Genomic DNA, 23,063 nt, shown 5'->3' on the forward strand with positions numbered 1-23,063 from the left:
CACTTCGACTATTCATAGATTGGCATCTCTTACGGAAGTGTTACTTAATCAACTAAACCAGAATTTCCCTGCTGTTGTTGTTCTTAATTGTTATTATGATTGGAAGTTATAAAATAAGATTAAAACTCATCTTGTCAAGCAGTTATTATTTTTTTTTATAATACTTAAAGTATACTTTAGTATTCCCATCACTACATATTTATTAATAAATACATTATCTTAGTAGGTCACGTATTGCAACATCTCAAATCAACATTATACAATATATTTCCAGGACACATTCTTCGACCCGGAGGACGGTGGTACTCGCAACCTTCAGCTGTCCCTCAGGTTCAGCGACCGCTCGGAGATCCCTTCGAACCACTGGTTGCAGTTCGATGCACGAAACCAGGAATTCTACGGCCTGCCCGGGCCTGGGGATGAGAAGATTGTACATTATCAGCTGGTAGGACATATAACGACTATAGCACGATTATTCCACTTTACTTTAATATATGAAACTATAAGCTGTATAGAGCTATCGTAGGTTTATTTGAAAATAAATCAATTAATGAGTCAATAATGAACTCTCATTCAGCACAATGCAATAAAACTTTCAGATCGCGGAAGACTCTAGTAAGAAGAGTGCGTACGACAGTCTCATAGTGGAAGTAGCTAAGGCGCCGACCATACGACCGACCGTCGAGTTCCAGATGACAATGGACCCGTCGCCACTTGCGGATAGCGCCACCAACAAGAGGAAGGTTGTCGAGAAGTTGGCGGCGCTGTTCGGACAGACCGACACAGACAATATACGCATACAGAGCATCACAGACAACCCCACCACTATTGTATGGTCAGTGTTTAAGATTATATGGGAAAATTAAACTCTTGACCACTATTTTGTTCCGACACAGTATAGGCTTATGGTTTCTATCGTGCAAAGAGAGATATCTACCTACAGTCAATAACTTTTCTTACTGTTATTATTTATATTAAACTAATTCAAGGGATTCCCTTATGTCGTTTCTTCGAACGTTCAGTCATAATCACTGTTGCACTTCTCGTAATGTCTGCTCGAAGACTCCACTTGACGTTGCATCAAAGTAACATTATTAAGCCATTGGGGCGGCTTTGCTTCTCATATTTCACTGGATACGACATAATATGTATGATACATTTGTTGTCCCAGGTATATTAATGAATAATGCCATTCCAGGTACAACACCAGTCTGCCAATGGACAGATGTCCCAAACGGGAAATTGAGGAGCTACGAAGGATGATAATAGCCGACGAACGGGGATCTGTCGGCGGAAACCTCAAAGAGCACGTCGATCAGATATTCGACAAAGACTTAAAGGTTATGTCCATACGGCTCATACCATTGGGACTTTGCGCGGAACAGAATACGAAGACACCCAAAACAATGGCGCCCTCTCACGGCCCGAATCTACAGAACAAGGCTACTAACGCCTCCCCCGAATACTCGGACTATTTGGTCACGTTCGTGGTACCAGCCGTCGTCATCATCTGCATGATCGTGGTAGCGGCCATCATCGCTTGCGTACTGTACAAGAGACGGCGAACAGGTGAGCACATTTAAATGTAACGTTGTTTGTTACTTTGTTTGTATGTTAATATTTTATTGCTCTTGGAATCCGAGTCCGGATAAGTCAGATTGATTGCATATTATTCCTAATAACAAAAATGATGTGATATAACTAACAAGCGTTTTAACCGTAGCGGATGCAAATTCTTGACACGAAAAAGGTGATTATTACATTCTTAGCACACTTAGCTAGCATCGACTAACTTTTAGATAACGCCCTTCCTATTAAAGTGTGAACAATTTTAGGCACTCATTCGTTTTATACGCACAATGCACATTTAAATAATAAGTTCATTATTCTTCAGAGCTGCGCCGAGAGCTTTTTCATTTACATCACACTGAAGTTATCCTGTAGGAATTTTTTTTTCGATGTCTGTGACCTCGCGCAGCTCTGGCCGATTCTGTATTTCTAAATGTTATCATATAATTTAGTCATAATAATGATATAAACATAACATTCAAAGGTAAAATGAGCGTTGGCGACGAAGAAGAGCGTCAGGCGTTCAGATCTAAAGGGATCCCTGTGATCTTCCAAGACGAACTCGAAGAGAGAGTCGAAACTGAACCGGGAGATAAGAGTCCTGTCATCATGAGAGAGGAAAAGCCACCCTTACTGCCGCCGACGCCAGATTATCGTAATGAAGACGCACCTTACCGGCCTCCGCCGCCCTTCGCAGCCTCGCGCACCCCCCCGCGACCTAAAGCGACCCCCACTTATAGAAAACCACCCCCCTACGTACCGCCCTAATATGATAAACGTCTGACGCACACTTGTCTGACAAATTAATCTCGATTCACTTCTTTATCTAAGGTAATTTTGTTTTTACTTGAATTAAAGGACCTCACGTGTAATAGGCGTGATAAAAAAGCAATAAAAACAGGAAATATAATATAGAGAAATAAAACCAATAATATTATACTCAGAGTTAGCTGTCATCGAATTTTATATATATATGATATGAAAACTTAGTACTTCAAACAATGTGATGTCCTAGCAGAAAAAAATATTATTACCTTTAGTATTTTTTTATTTGGAATGGTATTTCAAAGTTGAAATTATTTTTTTTAATTGACGTCAGACGTGTGCCAGAAACGGGTGTATTTTTTAAAGTATATAGTAAACCTAGTCGACATTCGTCTTGCAGCTATTCGACAACTATCTTCGTACTCAAACGACACTTATCAGTATATGAAAGTATGTTTTATTATATTTACGAGCGTTTATGATGTTACGGAATGCATTTATTACGAAAATTAAGTTAACACGGGAACGTTTAAGGAATTGTGCACAATGACAGCTGATACGAATTTCGTGTGTGACGGCCGCTGTAGTGTGGCCGCGGTCGGGTTGTAAAGAACTTGAATCTTAAGTATTAGTGTTGTTATCGAGGTAGGTGATGTTACATTAGATCATAAAGTTATACAAAAATATTTCTAAAAAAAATCGCTTTTTACTAATATATGTACGTGACGAACTGAATGTATTCAATGTATAACTAGACCAAGGACAGTTCCATAGGTGTTTTGGCTGAGTGTGCCATTGTTTGAAAAAAAAAAAATTGTTATGTAATTTAAACATATCCAAATGTAACAGTAGCCTTTAGCGTAGTACTTCCAACACGATATACTAGGCTATGCATGTGTGTATGTGACGGTTAGGACACAGACTATACTAGCAACGTTAATCATGGTAGGAGCACACGATGTTAAGACTTATATTTTATTTGGAGGTTTTCCTCTCCGTGTGTTCGGCGAGTCGGGCTTGTTTATTAAGAGCCGTATAAATGAAATGCTTTCACGCTCGGCAACGTTTTTTTATAATACGAATGAATTAAGCGTGTAAATGATAAAGTGTTATACAACTGAATTTAGTTTTAGGTTACGAATAGATATTTTTTAAGAATAAAATATCATTTTGTACTTGTCTATTATTACCATAGGTTTAAGATTAATAAAATTATGTTAAATATAGGGAATTTAACGAAATGAGCTATAAAATTAAAAAAAAAAAATGTTTGGATGTATTTTTTTTCTATTGTATACTCATTTAGCTGATGTTTCTTCAATTATATTTTGTTTTTGTATTTTTATTTCTTAGTAGGTGTACTTAAATAATGTCCACAGGAAACCGAACCATGTTATTATATTTCCATATCTCTATGGCTGCTACTTTGTTTACACTTCACACGAAAACGCACATAATTATTGAGTATGTAATTATTGAGTTTTATTTCTAATTTAATAAAATGGTCTAGTATTTCGTCTTCTTTTATTATTTATACAGAGTAACCCTTGTGACATTACGCTATGCATTAAATTGAAATTAACAAATACATTTGCCATTTTTTATTTCATATCTTTTTCATTTGAACTTATGCCTGAAATACAATAAAGATCGCTTAGTATTGCAATTAATCGGAATCGAATAAAATGCTAGTTCTAGGAGAAACGTTATATAATAACCCTTCTTTCTAAAAGACAATATTCCTAAAATACCTTTTATGGAGGCTCCGTGTACATTAACCAAATCCTTTTTCTCTTCAGTAGTTCTGTCAAAACACCGGCATACTTCCACATAAATATAGTATTTCTTAGTAGAAGGTTATTTATATATGAACTCATTAACCTACCCCGTTATTATGTGTTTATTCACACAAATAATACATTTCCGTCCTAAACGTATTCAAGTATAAAGTAATGTAGTTTATTTAGTATTATATTTAAATTTTTTATTGAATATATAGTTTTTAATGTCGGATTTTATTATAACAAATATAAATATTATCGACCACTGCGAAATATTATATTTTTATATTCATAAAAGTTCTAGTGAATAAAAAACTGAGAAAATATAAGTTACTAAAAGTTTTATTTCAGGTTAACGCGAATGCACTAATTTACATTTGACATTCCAAATAACAAATTGAAATTTGACAGTGATTATTACAAAATTTCAAATAGTTTTGCTAAATCAGAAATCGTATTTAATGTTTATTTTCACCATAGAAATGTGTTACTAGTGTCTTGTAAAGAAACATACATTCTTATGCTTACCCAAAGAATTAGGTTAATAGTAGTTGAAAATACTTAAATATATTATGATGGAGAAACTAGATGAAGGTTGTACAATAATTAAAAATTCTGGAAATCACCACAAACGTAAAATGTTTAATTTAAGAAAATTGCGGTTGTCTTTAAAGTATAGGCCTAAAGTTTATGAATTAATATTGAAAATGAGGCAATATATACGAAAGAAAAATGTCTTACTGAATAAGTTCAAGTGCTTAATTAAAGAAAAGGTATGGAATTTTCCTTTTTCATTCTTTCAGGTGTTTTTAAATGACTAAAGTAATCATACTCATGCTTCCAGAAAATAATCGAAACTGAAAATTCACATGCACAAACGAGCACAGAAACTATAAAAAAGAAAGTTTCAAATAACAACAAAAATATCTCTATGAAAGATTCATACACTCAAACAATCGCATCTGATGAGAATATATTAAGTAAGGAAAGCAATGAAGCGACTGCCTGGACAGTTGACAATACAACAAGCGAGAAGAGTATAGCCGAACAAGTAAAAGAAGCAGCTCAGAGTGCTCTACAAGATTCGGGGATGGTATTTGTTGAATCAATGGGAATGTACTATGATTATAAGACTGGCTATTATTATAACTCTGTAAGTCTATTGAAATTTTTATTATTTTAATATTTTTTTTAAATATTCAACATTGAAATCAAATTCATTTTAATTAAACACATTGTTGAAGTCCCTACCGTGTGTAGTTCAAAATTATCTCATTTAGAAGAGAATCAAATTGCTATATTGATTAAAACACAATGTTTGATAAAGTAAATAAAATTTTCTTGTTCATAAAATGAATTTTTCAAGGTATAAAAGACATATTAACTAACTTCCCATTAAAATAACTTGGGATTAAATCTGAACCATATCACTAAATTGTAAAAACTATCAGATAATTATTTACACACTGTCAGAACTTCACCGGTGATAGTTAGAATTCAGATTCTAAACACATAAATCCTATATTTGTATACATATAATATTATTTAATTATATTCAATGTATTTTAACACTATTTCCACAGGAACTCGGTCTCTATTATCACACTGACACGGGCTGCTATTATTATTATTCAGATGAGAAGAAGTCCTTTGTTTTTCACTCGTATCCCGACAAAAGTGCTGACAATATCGCGTTTGAAGCACACGAAAAGAGGAAAGCTAGGAAGCATAAAAAGGTATATTCAAAGAGATTTCATAATTGTTGTAAATGGAAATGTTATATGTACATAATATATTAAATTTTAATGTATATTATACATATTTTCAGGCAGCTAAATCTGATGGTATAGAAAACCTGACGAAACAATTGAATCAGGTTTCACTCCGAGGCAGTCCTGCCTTAGGTAATTACTGTGATACAAAGTCACTTCGCAATACCAACGTAAGAACTATTATTACAGGACAATGAAGAAGGCAGTGAGCCGAAACGTAAGAAGAAAGAAAATGTTAAGCAAAAAGACTTTAAGGATATAGATGGGAACGGGAAAAGTGATGGCTTTGTACAAGATTCCGTGATGAAAGATGACCTGGAAGATGGTGAATGTAGCGAGAGCTCGGACGATGAGAATGTTGAGTCTGATGCGAGTACGGCCTCTCAGAGTGATGATGGTAAATGAAAGAGTCTTACGGGCTGTTATCTGTCCTTTAAACTCTGAAGTGTTGTTGGGTTCTGTAGGCCAATTGAAAAAAAAAGAAAAAGTCAATGACAATGTGTGGTAAAATAACATCCAAATATATATATATATATATATAGAAAATTATTGAATTGTGAATTTTTCTGCTTTAAAGAAAAATTTAATTCTCAGTATTGAGCTACCGTTTCCAATATTTCTGATAGTCTCAGCTTCAATACCATCAAGATTTGTCGTCTTTGTCACTTCATTTCTCTTGAACAATATATATGTTTGGTATAAGTTCAAGAGGTTTCCTAACCGCATAAATATACGTAAAGGAATTTATTCCCTATCATAGTAGTAACATGACAGATATTTTGTAATTAATTTATTAATATCGTTCCAGACTCGGTAGCCAAACATCATCCTCCGTGTATGCGTATCATAGTGCGAGAGACCAGTCTACAGAAACTGAAAGTCGGGAGTCTGTTTGTGATCACTAAAGATGGCGGCAGTGTCGGCCGCGAGGGCAGTGACCACGCCTTCCTACTGAGAGATCATAACGTATCCCGAGTTAGTATGTTGTTATATATATATCATTAGTTTTAGAAGCATTTTATATTTTATCTATATAAAACTTGCCATATAAAAAAATATTTTTCGTGCTGGCTGTTAGGTGATTTTTTTAATTATTATATAAAAAAAAAATGAGTTGTTCACTGTTGGTTTCTAGTCCTTAAAAAATATATAAATACGTATGTAATTTAAGTGTTATGAAACAAAATTTTACGTATGAACAAAATATTAAAACACGCTTACGGGGGGAAAAAAATGTGATGCTATTATAATTGTGGTATATGGACCCAATTTGTATTACGAGAGTTGACGTAACCAAAAAATTTAGATAATAAAATATCAAACTAGGCATACTATAAATAGTATTTTCTTATAAGATAGGTTGAAAACAAATATCATATTAACATATATATAAGAAGCTATATAAAACTTTGTTCTTGGTGTCTGGTTTCATTCACATGACGTGTTTTCGTTCGCAGAACCATCTGGATATAAAATATGACATGAACAGAAGAATGTACGTCGCTATTGATTTGGGATCCAAGAACGGCACCATACTTAACGGGAACCGGATGTCGGAGAGTCAGACGGTCAGCCAGCCGATGGAGGTACATCAGATCTTTTTACTCATCTTAATATTGACTTCCTGGTGATTAAACCTTTCGTGATTAATTTCCCATGTTGTTAATTATTTTTTGCTACGCGTTATTATATTATTTTTAAAACTACAAAGTCGTAGTTATACATATCATTATAACGTCGCGAGAGTCTTAGATCTCATTATTTAATGAATCTTAATAACATCACGTTGCATTGCAGATAGTCCACGGCAGCACTCTGCAGCTCGGCGAGACCAAGCTGTTGTGTCACGTCCACCCTGGCAACGACACGTGCGGTCACTGTGAACCTGGCCTCATCATGGAATGTAAGATATTACACTTTACTACGACATTCATTGTTTCACTGCATACATGTATTATCATAACTAACATTTTGTTTCTTCGAACCTGGCCTTATGATGGAATGTATGACAATGTCACTTTACTACGACATTAAATTATTTTACTAACCAAACATACTATCGTTTTGTTTCACGATACTGTAACAAGCAATCACTAAAATAACATTATCATATAAAATCTCAATTTATATGCATCCAATGTCATATATATTTTAATTTATTTTTATAATATAATAAAGATAATTAAAAATATTACAAATTCAGTGAAATATTCTTGTAGTGTATATCTAAAGCCTCTGAAGCCAAACACGATATACTCTTGTAATACGAGCAATCTCATGAGCCATGACGGCTTTGTGTCAATGCCTGATATAAATTTTGTCAAAAAAAAACTTTCATGTCGTTTACCAAAGATTTTCAGCAATTAAGGCTTAATTTCAGTATTCAGAACTGATTTTATTTTATATCTTCCCACGAGAACATCTCTTTTAGCTATGTTCAATTTAATGACTCTAACTGAGATTAAGCTGATCCTTCCACATGTATTATACAATCCATTATAAAGGTCTCGCTTATACAAGCGGAAACTTTATTAATTTCATATTGAATGCTCTTTTAGTGCCCTAAAAATATATTTAAATTGTAGTACACTGCAAATATCTCCATATAAACATTTTATAGTACAGAGAACGAATACAACTTGTACACGTATTAATTAATGTTCAAATTATTAAGGTTGAAGCCATTAAAATAATTCTCTATAATAAATCAATAAACGATACTAATATTTTCGGATTCGGAGACTTCTCGTTATTTTATCGTTAATAAAAAAAAACTACATACTCCTTACGTTTAGGTTACTCTGCAGCAACCGTGATCACGGGCTACGTGATAATAATAATCTTAGATCTCATTAATCAAGTCTATAGCTCTAGATAAAGAGAAGGTGGCGTACACGAGGACCTGCAGCGTTCAGAAACAGTATCAGCTGGAATTGGCCAGGTTAAAGAACAAGTATGCCCCAACACCACTCGCCATAGAGGAGACGGCTTACAACGATCGAGCCAGAACGAGGCGGGAGACGGTCGGGTCCTCACATCACTCCGAGAAGACGGTGGCCAGTGACGTGCACACGTGAGTGAAGGGTGATGCATCACTAGCGAGATGTAGACTAGAGCTCAACTCGCCACACTACACTAATCTTTGGCATTATTTAATACACATGTAGCTATGTCCTTAAATTCTAACAAATCTGAGGTCAGTTTTGATAAAGAGTACTTTTTCTCCTGGCTGTTTATACAACTTTTTTTTTGCAACTGTATTTAAGTCGCTGTATGCGAGTGCTTTTGAGCCTTGAGCCTTCTGTTCATACAACCTATCATATAAATTACCATATATATATATATATATATATTGTTCAAATAATTAAACTCTTCAAATCCAACAAATATATGTGATGTGACGTTTTTTAATATCTTTACAGATTCATTGCACCAGAAAACAAGGGTTTCAAGCTGTTAGAGAAGATGGGCTGGTCGAAGGGCGAAGGACTCGGCAAGGACTCTCAAGGGGACCAGGAACCGGTGAGAGCTATATAGAATATATCACGACCGAAGGTCTTTAAAAATAACTTATACACTAATAAAAAAATATTTATGTCAGATATCAGGATACAAGCTATAGTACGGATACATTGTTTGAATAATTCCATTTTCTTTATACGAAAAATATCTTCTTCCGATTTGAATTTTTCTTTCTTTCAAAAAAAAAAACATTTTTATTCTCATTTTGGATAACATAGGTCTATTTTTTCTTATATAAACAGTCAAGTAGACTGTCAACAGTAGACGGTCAACATTTTCTATTGCACTGGTTAGGAGTTGTAAGGTTTATATAAAATACGAGAGATATGAGACTTGCTGGCATGATTTTGATGTAAATCTTATTTAAGATCGCTCACGTAGTAAGTTTATTCCGCTTTTTCGTTACATTTCTCGAGATACGTTTTTCTCACAGCACCTATAGTTTGGATTTCTGCTCGTAATTTTCCTATCATCAAATTTTAATTGTTTGTCGCCTCTCCAAATGCTGGGAACTTTAATTTATGGTATTTTTTTTTGTCACTAATAGCAGTCTAAAATAAACTTAGCTATAGCTATAGAACCGTTCGCAAAAAAATATATCCTTAAAGCTTATAAACTAAGCGAATAACTTGTTGGATAAGCGGTGACAATGGTTCGATACTTGCATTTCCGTCCCAAAAAAAATATCTCGTCATTCTGCATTATAATCTTCAAGATTAGCAACTAACTGATTTTGAACAAAGACAAAGCAACTAGGGAATTACTAGCGGCCTTCCAGAATAATGCCTGTTTGTTAGTCCTATATCCATACGTATATCTTTTTAACATAAAGTCAATGTCTGGCTGATATTTGAATCAAAATTCATACAGAAAACGTAAACTGAAATGTTCATCCACACAAGAAGGTCCAGACTTGTGACTTTCAGACTATCTCGTTATCGATATTTTTGCATTTTTCACTCCACTATTTTATGTTTAATGACCTCTGCCTTGAAGTTCATGCTGATTGAAATTTGACCAGTACATTTCGGAATACTCGATGACAAAATTAGTACACCTCCCCAAGGTTTTTCCTTTGAATTCATCTTTGGTCCATTCCTTGAGCTAAGATATATCTGTTTAGTGTTGGAGGAATTTATATTCTCCAAATTATCTGAAAAAATTCTCCAAACTATCTGTTCAAATCGGTTTATCCATGAATCGCTATCAGTGCTCGCGACTTATTATTATCATTATTTATTATATTTAAAATTTCTATAATAAAATTATCCTAAGCCTCCTTGCAAGAGCTATCTGCGATTTACATAAATTTTTTGTATAACCATGATCTCTATACGTCATGCCAATAAGGTATATAAAGCTTTGTTAAAATTCTTTATATAGTTGAAAACTAAAAGTAACCGAAATTTCCCGGAGGTGGTAGGTTCGAATACAGATCGTGTCTATGAATTTTTCATGAAATATTTTGATATCTAATATTACTTCAGCATTACACACTTCAGTTCTAAACGCAAAACAAAATCTTGTTTATGACATATAAGTACATCTCATCTCGTCCGCCCGTGATCACGGTTGCTGCAAAGTAACAGAAACGTCGGGAGTGTGTAGTTTTAGAAAATAATAAAAATAACGCTTAGTAATCCCAAAATATTAGTTTAATTTACATATATGAAGTTTGACAAACTCATGCTCATGCTGGCAGCAAACAACCAAATAGCCCTGTAACCGCAGCGGGCCACTCTTCATTCTAGATTCGTCTTGGCCTTACCCTTCATGGAAATGCGGTCATTATACGGCCCATTATCTTTTTTTAGGCTTCCCTGTACCGCGGTGACTAATGACCCAATTAGCTCTGCGTACGGTCTCTATATATTGTTAGCTGATTGTGTTAGAGACAGCATACAAGCTTTTGACGCGGCTCCTCTTAGTTTGCAAAGTGATGTAGGTTTAAAGTGAAATTTCACGTATTTCCAGGGTTCTCGTTATGCTAGAATAGATTTTTGTTGATGAGCTATAATGGCCGTAAATGGTCATATTACAAATATTTCTAGAGAAGACTTTAAATTCTTTTCTATATATTTCATAGATTTCATAGTATTCATAGTAACCCTATGAACACTATGAAATCTAATGGTCTACTTTATATAACTATATGAAGTATAATTTAACTAGCGTCTATAAAGTCGGTTATTCTAGAAATTTTTATAAATTTCAATATTGATAATGGAACTGTTATGCTTAGCACTAGTTTGCATCGTCACACTACGAAGCGTTTCCCGTTTAATATTCAATAATATACGTTAGGTTTACAATGTGCTAGTGTTTATGAATAAAAATCTGATAACGCTCCGGATGTTGTGTAACTTGTGGTAGGTTTACAGGGAGAGATTTTATAACCCCGTATGGAGATTAACAGAACTTCAGTAGACGTCTCTTATGAATTATTACGAACATTATAGTTTGAAGTGAATAATTAGTTCGGCTGACGATATTTAACATTTTTTTTTGAAAAGAGTAAGCTCTTAAAAACGTCTGGAATATTGTGAATGAATCGCCCTCAATAGAGTTCCGTACATGTAATTGTTGATAATTTTTTTCAAAAATGTTATGAAATACATAATAAAACAGACTTGTTCCTTACTTTAGGTGAAAAAAAAAAATTTTTTTTCATACGTGTTTTTTTTATCATTTCCACGATGATAGGAATTATTCGGTGTTTTAATTAAGATCTCCCTTGACCATCATTAACAATTTTTTTTTTATATCAATAATTTTTTTTCTTCTAAATATAATTAAATAATTTTAACTGCGAAATATATTTCTGTTAATTGCTACACCAATAACAGATACTAAAGAATTACTGTGTATAATGTCGATAATGTCACGGCCGATTCATAATAAGGAATTGTAAGCACTATGTACGATTCGATATACATATGCATAAACATTATAATCTGTATTTTACGAGTTTTTAACGATTTTATCGGAAATATACCGAGTAATTGATATATAAGTGCTGCCATTATTATAATATTTATCCCGCGATACCCCAAAAGAGTTGTTATTTTTTTTTTTTATAATATGATGCCGTCTGTAGGTCAGCCGGGCGTGCCCTACCTGCCCATTTAAAACAATTTGCGTTTATATATATATTTTATATTCGCATTAGACCTGCCCGAAGAACGACCATTAACTTGAGGCCAGACGGTGACGTTGAGGGCATGTTTTTACTGCAATTTTTTGTTGCCATATTCATTGTTGATTTTTTTTTTGTTCGGATGTATTGTTTAAACTGTGTAATCATCGTCGTTGAAAGAAAAAAAAAAGTGAGTTAAATATTATATTTTATTTCGCCTGCATTTCAAAGAGATTTATTTACCTTAAAAGGATCGTTTGTTTTATCGTGGGTGTTAAGATCCATCAGTACATGTTTTAAGGCAAACGCTGTGTGCTTTTTTTCATAACTATGTATGATTCATAAAGATTACTATAAATTGCAAAGAAAACGTGCAACGGCTATGATTTTTATCGAAACTGCATGCAGTGACGTTCACAGACTATAAACATGTCTGTATAGTCGGACGTCAAAGCTTAATACAACGTGCGATTGTGTACTATTGGCGCACTGCTATCATTAAACTGTGGCTACTCACAAATCGTCTCTCATATCAAGAGTCCTTAATGTTTCTGATAACATCTGAGTGAAGGGAATGAGTTATGTTTGCTCTGCTCGATGTTTAAGATATGCTGTCACTGAAATTATCCCTGGAATATTAATAAGGCGTTATGCGCGCTTTCCATTTGTGACTAGAACTAACAAAATATTGCTATTATTTCAAGCCGGTTATTTTATACACGTAGATGACACAAATAATTAATGCTATCTATACATCAGTGATATTAATTGAATTCACTCATACCTAGAACACGACCGGTAACACGAGTCGATTTCATTCTACTTTACATATTAATTGAAACGCTTTGATTTAAATGAAGCAATAGTTATAATATTCACGATTTGTTTGTTTTTATCTTAATTAATTCCTTATATGGCTACATATTGATCGATTCCTGGCTATCTGGATGCAATTTAGTCATTTGTCGTACGTCATAAGTTGTTTATTTTATGTTGATCTATCAAAATCCTTTCAAACTCACATAAATTGCTAGTTGCTAAGCATTTATAAATTTTATCGATATTTATAATATTACGTATTTTTTTTTTTTGAAAAACATCTTTGGATTTAATGAAAATTCTAAGCATATTTTTTTTAATGTACAACCCTGATGTATTCATAAATGTATGCACTATGTAGCATGTTTCGCAAGTTTAGTCATTGCTGTTAGGTGTACTGTACGCCATTAGTTGTACGCCGTTATTATTGCGTCGGTCATTTGAAGCAATCTATTCAAGACATTGGATGCACTCGGAATTGTTGTTTTTTTGATGACATTAAAATAATTGTAAATCTCGTCAGCAATCTACATTTACGAAGATTCATTAAAATCAATTTAGTTTTTACCTACGTTGAGAAACATTAAATTACTATTACACTAAAACGTCGAAAAAAGCACCTAGTCATTCGGTTTTATATACATTATAAAATGCTATAGAAAGTTTAGAGCCTTAAATTTTTTTTGGTACTTTTGATATTTTATATCAAACATAAGCAAAAAATTTTAATGTCATAAATATTTAATTTAAAACATGAAAGTCACACTCAAACCTGATGGAGTCCAGGCTGCGAGCAGAGTCGTGCGATCCTTGGACCGAGACGTCTTTGCATAATTAGAACTGCCATTTACAAGAACAGTCCACGTGACGGATACGTCACGACCTTAAATAATTTTTACTTTATACAAACTATAAGAAACAAATATCATTTCGATACTTTAAATATCATTAGCTTTAAATATCACCATTTAAATTTACGCAAGTAATTTTTAATATTTGGTGAGTACTACTTATAATAGTTTTAAAGTTCGATGTAATTTTTCATCTGTCGAAATTGTAACTATGACCAACTGTATCTGCCTAGGAATTTAGAATTAGTAAGTTTTTTTTTTTTTGGAGACTTGGACGCTTAAGTTATATTTTCGGAAATATCTACATACGGACAACAAAACATGTTTCTTCCTAAATAAAAACAAAAAGACAAAGTAAATTTCACACTTAAGTGAAAAACATTTCGAGAATTTGAGCTTCAACATAAAATTTCATGACCTAAAAAGTTGTGATCTCGCTTTTATTTGAAAATATTTACGTTTTATTTTTCTATATACATTTTTTTGTAGAATAAAAATAATATATATATATATGATAAATAATACGTTTTATATATTTGGTTAGCCTTAAAGTATGATATAGATTGTGTTATCTGAGGTTGTCCGTCGGGTATGAAACGCAAACAGAGGAGAGTGTTTTGCCAACACACCGACATATCCGCTCTGACGTTAATGTGTTTGAAAATATATATCATACATTGTAAGCCAGCTGAGAACAAAGGGAAAGTATAAGAAGAGTCTCAAATATCTTCGCCAAAGACACGATCCAGTTTCTTGCAGACTATGTTCTTACAAAGCTCCGGCCACACAATGAAAGCGTCTGAATGAACGGCTGTACTATGAATTACTAGATTTCAATGCAATTACATCGAGTACCTCTATTGAGGTGTAACCGGTAGCTAGAGAATGCGTTTTGTAAGAGCCAGCGTCAGCAATTCTAAAGAAAATACTGTACAAGTACCATTCACGATAAGTGATTTCAAATCAATAGCTCGTGAATCAATGGATTCCCTCTGGGATTTTTTTTTATGTAGATAAAAAAAAAACTTCAAAGGAAGTGTGTGCCTTTAACTTCAGCCTGCATAATTAGCTGTTGACAATGCGAGTAAGTGAATAGTAAACAGCGTCTCCACTCGGCAGCACTTACCTATGCTTTACGCAGGGCTCCCACCTTAGGGGGTTTCCTACAACTAACTAGTTGAAGATGATTGTAATATGAATTTTGGTCATTTTTCTAGTACTTAAATAAGGAAAAGATAAATATAATTACATTGATATACTGTTTATCAGTCTTTCAAAATTGATTTTATGATATTATGGGTAAATTATATAAATTTGTGGGTATATACCGGGAGCAGGCAACCCTAGAGCCAATGAAGTCCTATTCACTTTACACTCGCCAAGCCGTCGCACGTCTTTCTCGTCCACGAACAAAACGAAATGATGGCAATTTTATATAAGAATTGACCTGTCCGGGTTAACATTACCTATACAAAAAACACACTACATCCCACGGCCGCTGACAATAAACTTTATTTTGGGTGTTCAAAAATGCGAGGTATCAAAATACTCCCCTTTTTTTATTCTCAACGGAACGCACTTTGCCGTCTGGAATGGTAGAAAAATAAAATACTAAAAATTTGACTAATCGTTTACATCACACCGCTCCGACGCCTTCGATTTGCGCTTCGTTCAATCCAATATTCTGCTGCACTTTTTGTGCTTCTCGTAAGCAACAATTTAAGTGTATTGTATGACCGAAATATACTCGCTACATTGTTACGTCTTGTCATAATTTCGGACAATTTACACCAGACAGCAGACAGTTAATATTTTTACAACGCGTCCTTTCAATCGATATTAATCCTTTTGGCAAAATTTATCCGATCAATCTAGACATGCAAGATGACAAAATCTCATACTTCGTTGAAAAGTGCACTCTGTTTCGAAATTCTGTTATAAATGAAATGTGAAACTTGTGTGAAAAAATCTAGGCTGAGTCCCACAAACGTTGTTTTCGCGATTTTCATCAAAACAATAAGTGATATTAAATTAAGCCAGAAAAAAATGTAGATCAGCTCAACATCCATGAAAATTTTGCTTTTTCGACAATTTTTCTCGGCGCTTTGAAAGTCCTGTACTTGGAGCGGTTTTTTATCGGGGTCCGCGCTACGCCTAATCCCGCGATATGTTATGATGCTGCCACATTGAGACTATTAAATAATCAAAGATTCGTTTGAAGTGAACTGACTGTTGACATTTTTGTTGCAAGTGAAAATTTACTCGAATGCCAGATTCATACATTCCTCTAAGGTCGACCGACTTTAACACCACTTTTCAGTTTAGACCTGGAAATCCAGCTGTCATGATGATAATAGCTTCTGCACGCACCTCATCATTTTGCCAGAACCGATTCTTCCTCTGCATTTCAACTGACGCATCACTCTTTAAATTTAATTTCTTTACTTCAGCAATAAATATACATAGTTTTAAAATTATAAAGACAATCAAACGTATTATAAATTATCAATTGCATTATAGTCAAAATGAATTAAATCATGTACGCTTAACACAAGTATGCATAGTCACTAAATACGAAGCTTTTCCCTTTTTTCATTTCGTCTGTCCACGGTGGCTGCAAGTAACGGTCCGTCGTCCGTCCGTCGGAAGTACGTCGGTAAAATAATAAAAAACGCGGAGTAAAACCGAAAATAATAATTTTATTTAATAACCATATAAATATACGAAGATTTTTAAATGAAAAACCGTTAACGCTCCGTGTGTAGTGACTGGTGACGCGACGAAAACACGGAGTAAACATACTGAGCTATAATATATCTTACGTTTTATAGCGTCAGTTACACATAACATTTAGCAAACTCATCACATCTTGAGACGTCTTCACATATTTTACATCGCGAATCATGTTATTAATTCTATTACCAATATAAGTTCGGCATTTTATATGATTTTTTGCTTCTTTGTATTCTAATATATTCCTACATTCACTCTACCAATGATATATTTCGTTAGCGCTTTAATTATAATATTATAATATATATATTCATTCTGTCTGTCTACACACTGAATGAGTTTGAGGAAAATGCCTATGACAATTTAAATTCTGCCACTAAAGTTGACACTATAAAATTAAATTAATATAAAGGGAGACAGCAACAAAATAACGCTATGTTACTCGGTTTTTCTATAAAAACTTACATAAATAATTCCAAAACATTAACTTTCGTAATCTGAAGAATGGTTATTTTTTAATAAATATATATTTTGATATATTTATGAAATATTTTTAAGATTTTTACGAGAATTTAAATGAGAATAATTCAATTGTTATTAATTAACAAAACAGCGAAATGGAACGGCTATGTAAATATAGTTTATTTTCCAAGTGACGGCTTACAAATAAATTTATATAGCAACCAATCAAGCTTTAGGCGTATCCTCAATACAAAAGTTTTATCAGAATCAATTCAGTAATTTTAGATAACATACACATACATAAAACAATCCTTCGCTTTTGCAATAATAGTATGAAAACGGAAATGGTAAAATAGAAATCATAGAAAATTTTGAATGACTTTTTGTCTGATAATTTAAGAACTCATAGCAACTCGTCGTTTATACATACATCTCACAAAAGTTGAAAGTTTATAGCAAGTCTTGGTTATTATTTGCAACTGAAATATTTCTATCAGACATACCTCCACCTGTGACCTAAAAGACTGTTTCAAAATTTCCTATGAGCAGTAATTTATATATATATTTATATTTAGTATTGAAAAAAAACTATCTGCCGTACTTAAGCTAACATAACCAAAATATTTAAAAATATAAACGAACTTAATAATACATATATGCGGAAAAAGTCCGCTACAATGTAAGCGGAATTGCACATTAAAAGCCGTAATTAAAAACACATAAATTAAAATATATTACGCAATTTGTGTATTTTTTATGAATGCGTTTCGCGTCCCTTCAATAAAATTGTATTATGTTTCAAGTCAGTCGCCACGCTATCGCGGACTTACATAAAACTATACTGTTAAGGACCATTCACACAGGAAATAATATAATATCGAATATATTTTATAAAAGTAAATATTACTTTTAGCCAGTGCATATGTAACCTAATTCTTCTTCTGCAAAGTTGTAAGGAAGATCTAAGACTTTTATATCTTAGTAAACTAGATATCACGCAATATTTGTAGTTATTTCCTTGAACAAAATAAATGGTCTCCATGGGCCATTCAACAAACTCTAACGAATAAAACCGTATTCCAATGGAAACTAAAGTAAACTTCGATTGGAACCATTCATGTGACTGGTGGCTAGTTTTAGTCGAATTTCCCATCAATCATCCCATGTAACTGGTCCGTTAAAGGCCGTGTCCAGCCATTTAAATTGAATATTTAAGTTTGTCTTTATCGATATAATATTCATGGGCGACGCGTAAACTGTGAACGACGTCTTGAAACGTTCGACGTATTCGATCGACGGTTTTATCTAACTTTTATTGTTATTATTTAAGTGAGTTTACGTTACAACGTATAAAAATACATGTTTACAAGTTTTGTCCCGTGGCATTTAAAGTGCTCTTGATCGGTCTGACTAGACGAAGCTCTGTGACATACGGAATGTTACAGCCGTTTCAATTTACAATCTGTGTTTGTTTTTTTTTTTTTATAGCATGCAGTTGACTCGTTTCCATATATTTTGTATTGAAAACATAAGAACCGTATAAAAAAGTGATATAGTTAGCACTAATCGCACATTAATTCCATATGATAGATAATTTTTTAATGAAATAATATTTAATAAGAACAATAATCACGCTAAAAATCTTACGCTGTTTTATTTGTGTGTTTTATGCTTAATATTGACATATTGCGCTAATTTTTTATGACATAATCTGAACACGAGCTAGACGCATTCACTCACGACTACATACGTGTGCCTCGGATGTCTGTATTTAGAATGTTTTTTATAAGTAATAAAATTACAGACGTGCAAACGACCCAGTTAATGGTAAATAGCTACCATCGCTCATAAACTAAGTGGTAGCCAATATTAAGAAAAGATTTTGGAAGATAAGTAGGGTAATATAACATTCAGTAGCAGTAAGTGTAAATTTATTAATCGGTAGAATTTAGTACAAAAGAGTTATTGGCTAAATTTTTATAGAAGATCTTTATTTTGCAAGCTGCGAAAATCCAAATAAAACTAGTCGAAAGCATATAGAAATAATAAAAAGATATATTCTTAAATTGTCTGAAAGAACTACCTACACACTTGGATAAGTTTACTTAGCCGTCCATCCTCTCACTCACCACTAACTGTTTGCTTGGCTGTTGGCTCTGATGATGGTCCATCTGCATACGAATTGCTCGTCATTATACCTTTACGATCGCCGATACAGAACGTGCTTCAAGACTGAAATATCTCCATAATAACCTACCCTCGTCCCCGTTCGATCTCGCCTTTACTATATCAAATGTCGATAAATCTCAAATTTCCCTGCGATTTGTTTAATTTAAAAATGGCATCAACTCATAATTTCCGTTTTAAATGCAACGGAATTTTAAATACTATTCCAGTATATGAGAAGTCGCATTTAAAATGAACTTTAAAAAAAAAATTTGGTCACGTTTCATAATTTTAAATTGTACTATAATTTACAGTAATTATGATATTTATGGCGGTCGGTATGTACAGAATGTGGGTTGAGCTCGCTTAATTGTTTCAAAATATTTTAAGTTATTTAGCAAAATACCGTTCCGTCAACCAGTCTCGGTTTTATAAATAAATATAACTTTATAATTAACTAATATAAGATCCTGGTTTTATTTGTACGCTCATTAGGGCTGTTGTTATCTCGCTAGTCGTCGATCAGCGATTCGCTCGTCATTTAGATGCCCTAAGTTTTATTCATGTTCTGGACATCGCCAGACATTTCCTACTATCGCATACATTAATCAGTAAGCCTTGTGTGAACCAGCCACAGCTAAATTGTGGAACTTACGATCACGTCATATCTCCTTACACATTAATATTGCTGTAAATAATACAAATGTGGCACCAAAACTCGCAACAATCATTCGATTATTGATTGCTTGTTAATATTTTTTTAAAGAAATGTAAGTACGTTTTATATGCACCAGGTTAATGTTATAATGACAAAGTATAGATAAATAATTGGTGGACCAGAGTTATTTATTTAAATTGAATGATTTAGTGCGTCTTGTAGGAAAATCAGCGACTTTTGTTTCCATCAGATGATACAAAGTATTATCATTTTACGACGTCCGAGAATTGGTAAATTTTTTATACGTATGTCTGCTGCAGTCTATGAACACTTAGGGATATGTTGTCCGCGTAGCGTAGGGAAATTAGAAAAGATTTGTTGTTTTTATTTAGTGATCTGTATAAAGATTATTAAGAGCACGTTAGCACTCTAATGGAGCCAGTCTAAAGAGAGCAGTCAGTTTCTGACAAAAATCATGCATCATCTGTGGAAACAGATAAAGTAAGAAATATTAAATCTTACGATATACTATTACCTGTCCATATACGAGCAAACTCTACACCTGAGTCCACTGCAACTGTCTACTCTCCAAGACGACCCATGTTAAGGAATATAAATACTTCATATTAATTAAGATCTGTACCAAAATCGGGAACATCAAAAGTTATGTGCACCTGGGACCATCAGCGATGTCTCGACCCTTCTCTGACAATAGGATGCGCTTAATGCCCATATTTAGTTTGCATGAAAACGGCGAGTCTCAAAAATTTTAAATTATATTCCGTAGGTTGGACCGTCGGCTCTGAATAATAAAACAATTCCATATAAAGATTTTTAACTTTCTCGGTTCCTTTATGGGACTAACACCGGTGTATAAATAAAGTTTGCGTAGGTATCACACAAAACGGCCATCAAAATTAAGAGCTCGTCAAATCTGGTTTTATTTTGCATTTATTTTTCATGCAATTTCATTTATGAGATGCCTTTTTATGCATCCATTCGGGTGCAACGTGCAATTTTAAGTTCGTTTATACAAAGTACATTAAATTTTTGTATGAAGCTATTCGATTCTGTATCCAATAGCCTTTCGGGGTTATTGTTATTATCCCAATTTGTGTGCTGATTTAAAATTTTAAAAGACAAGATGAGGCAAATGAGTTTTTTTTTTTTCAAATTAAATCTTTACCTGGTTAATTACGGTCAAGCAATAACACAATATAATTACAGAACGTAAATGTTTAAAGTCAAACCTTTCAATATGTAGCCAATAACTTAAAACATGTAGGTATTCGTATTCATGGCACAGTAGTAAAAATTGTCATTGAGAATTCCGTATATGTAATCGTTGTGGTAAACGATGTTGACCCCATAGATTAACGTCTAGCGGCCACAGGAAGTGTGCACTTCCTGCGATCTAGGTTCACCATTCTCGGCCAGACAATGACTGTCTATCGTTAGATGTAATTGACGAGTACATATCAGCCTTCCATGGTCTGTTGGTTACCTGTTTTTTCATGTCTTCACGCTCGCCACGTGTTTTAGTTGGATCGTTTAGTACCGCCACGGACGGAGACGGCAATGATTGTTTGTTTGACTAGACGTCGCAAATTATACAGTAATTGTATGATTATATATATATAACGAATATCCATACTCGTAGCCAAAAAATAAATTCCGTATAGTCTTTGCGTTAAGTTTATTTCCTGTACAGATTCCTATGATCAGCAACGAAGGTAAGTCTGGTTTGGGTGCAGCCAGCGAGCCTGTCAAGGTGATCTCCAAATCCCTCGGACCTGCCACACTCCGCCTCGCGACACGCACCAAGATGTTACAACCACCAGCCAAGGCTTTTCAGCCCGAAGATGAAGAGGAATCTGAATAAGTTTATTATACTAGCATAATACGTACTAATAGCTATTTATTTTTTCGAACATTTTTTTTTGTTATAAAAAATTAATTATTCTTTTATGAACTTAACAAAAGTCTACGTCAATGCTCTGTAATATAACTGTATTATATTTTATTATATATGTATATAAATATCTCTTATAATATAAGCAGTTGATGTAAATAAACATGTTTGAAGTTGCCTTTTGTTTTAATCTTGTTACAATTTTTGTTACGTATGTCTAATTCCGACGGCCAACATTTTTAGTAATATACTAGTTTTTGTCCCCGACTTTGTCCGCGTTAATTTCGGCATAAGTAATATATTTATAGCTGACCGGGCGAACTCTATTCCACCCTAGAGGCCGTAAATAATCAGATATTGGAATTTTTTAAGATTTTATTTTTCGATCGAACAGAATTAAATATCCTATGCCCGCCAATTTTCAACCATATCCCTACAGCCGTTCTCAAGTTATAAATAGTGTAATCAACACAACTTTTATATATATAGATATATAGATATTATGAAGAATTATACTACTTTTCGCATATTTTTTAAGTTAACAACAAACTATTTGTAAGTCGATTCAGACAAACAGTAACAAGACGAATCGTAAACTTAAAATGGCGAAGCGCGTGTTCTCATCACGACCAACACAAACACAGAGTGACTGTTAATGAGTTTATTGAAAATAATGTCCGTGTGTAATAGTAAACGTCTATCGCTGTGTTTACCACTTGTGTTGACTCGCTGTGTAATAACGTTAAGTACATGTATGTTGTGTTTGTATGTACGTAAGTCTAATACTCGTAATGAGAACTAAGACTTTCGCGAGTATTCATTAATATAAAACTAATATTATTTCGGATCTACTACGCGAATTTTTCAGCAACGGGGATCACGGGCTGAATAGTAGCCGAAACGTCGGGATTATGTAG

At 33.5% G+C, this 23,063-nt stretch overlaps 2 protein-coding genes across 11 annotated transcripts in view; both read left to right on the forward strand.

Moving 5' to 3' along the window:
- LOC116772179 (dystroglycan 1) overlaps positions 1-3,849 on the forward strand; it is a 51,692-nt gene extending 47,843 nt beyond the window's left edge. For all 9 annotated transcript variants that reach the window (XM_032664267.2, XM_032664273.2, XM_032664270.2 and 6 more), the window contains 4 exons: positions 275-445; positions 600-835; positions 1,199-1,569; positions 2,054-3,849. In XM_032664267.2, coding sequence (XP_032520158.2) covers positions 275-445; positions 600-835; positions 1,199-1,569; positions 2,054-2,337 — 1,062 coding nt within the window. In that variant the 3' untranslated portion in view covers positions 2,338-3,849. The remainder of the gene's footprint in view (positions 1-274; positions 446-599; positions 836-1,198; positions 1,570-2,053) is intronic.
- A 675-nt stretch (positions 3,850-4,524) lies between these two features.
- On the forward strand, positions 4,525-22,323 carry LOC116771824 (angiogenic factor with G patch and FHA domains 1). Of its 2 annotated transcripts, XM_032663800.2 has the most exons (11): positions 4,526-4,888; positions 4,960-5,268; positions 5,699-5,851; positions 5,944-5,991; positions 6,077-6,284; positions 6,696-6,862; positions 7,345-7,473; positions 7,685-7,790; positions 8,756-8,960; positions 9,310-9,409; positions 21,946-22,323. In XM_032663800.2, exons 1-11 carry the CDS (start codon positions 4,688-4,690, stop codon positions 22,114-22,116), a joined length of 1,797 nt encoding a protein of 598 aa, XP_032519691.2. In that variant the 5' UTR covers positions 4,526-4,687; the 3' UTR covers positions 22,117-22,323. The 2 variants fall into 2 exon arrangements, with proteins under 2 accessions (XP_032519692.2, XP_032519691.2); XM_032663801.2 differs by lacking the exon at positions 6,077-6,284 and having other exon boundaries at positions 4,525-4,888; positions 5,944-6,019.
- Positions 22,324-23,063: the final 740 nt, after the last annotated feature.

This window comes from Danaus plexippus (assembly GCF_018135715.1).
Source record: "Danaus plexippus chromosome 16 unlocalized genomic scaffold, MEX_DaPlex mxdp_23, whole genome shotgun sequence".
Taxonomy (NCBI): Eukaryota; Metazoa; Arthropoda; class Insecta; order Lepidoptera; family Nymphalidae; genus Danaus; species Danaus plexippus.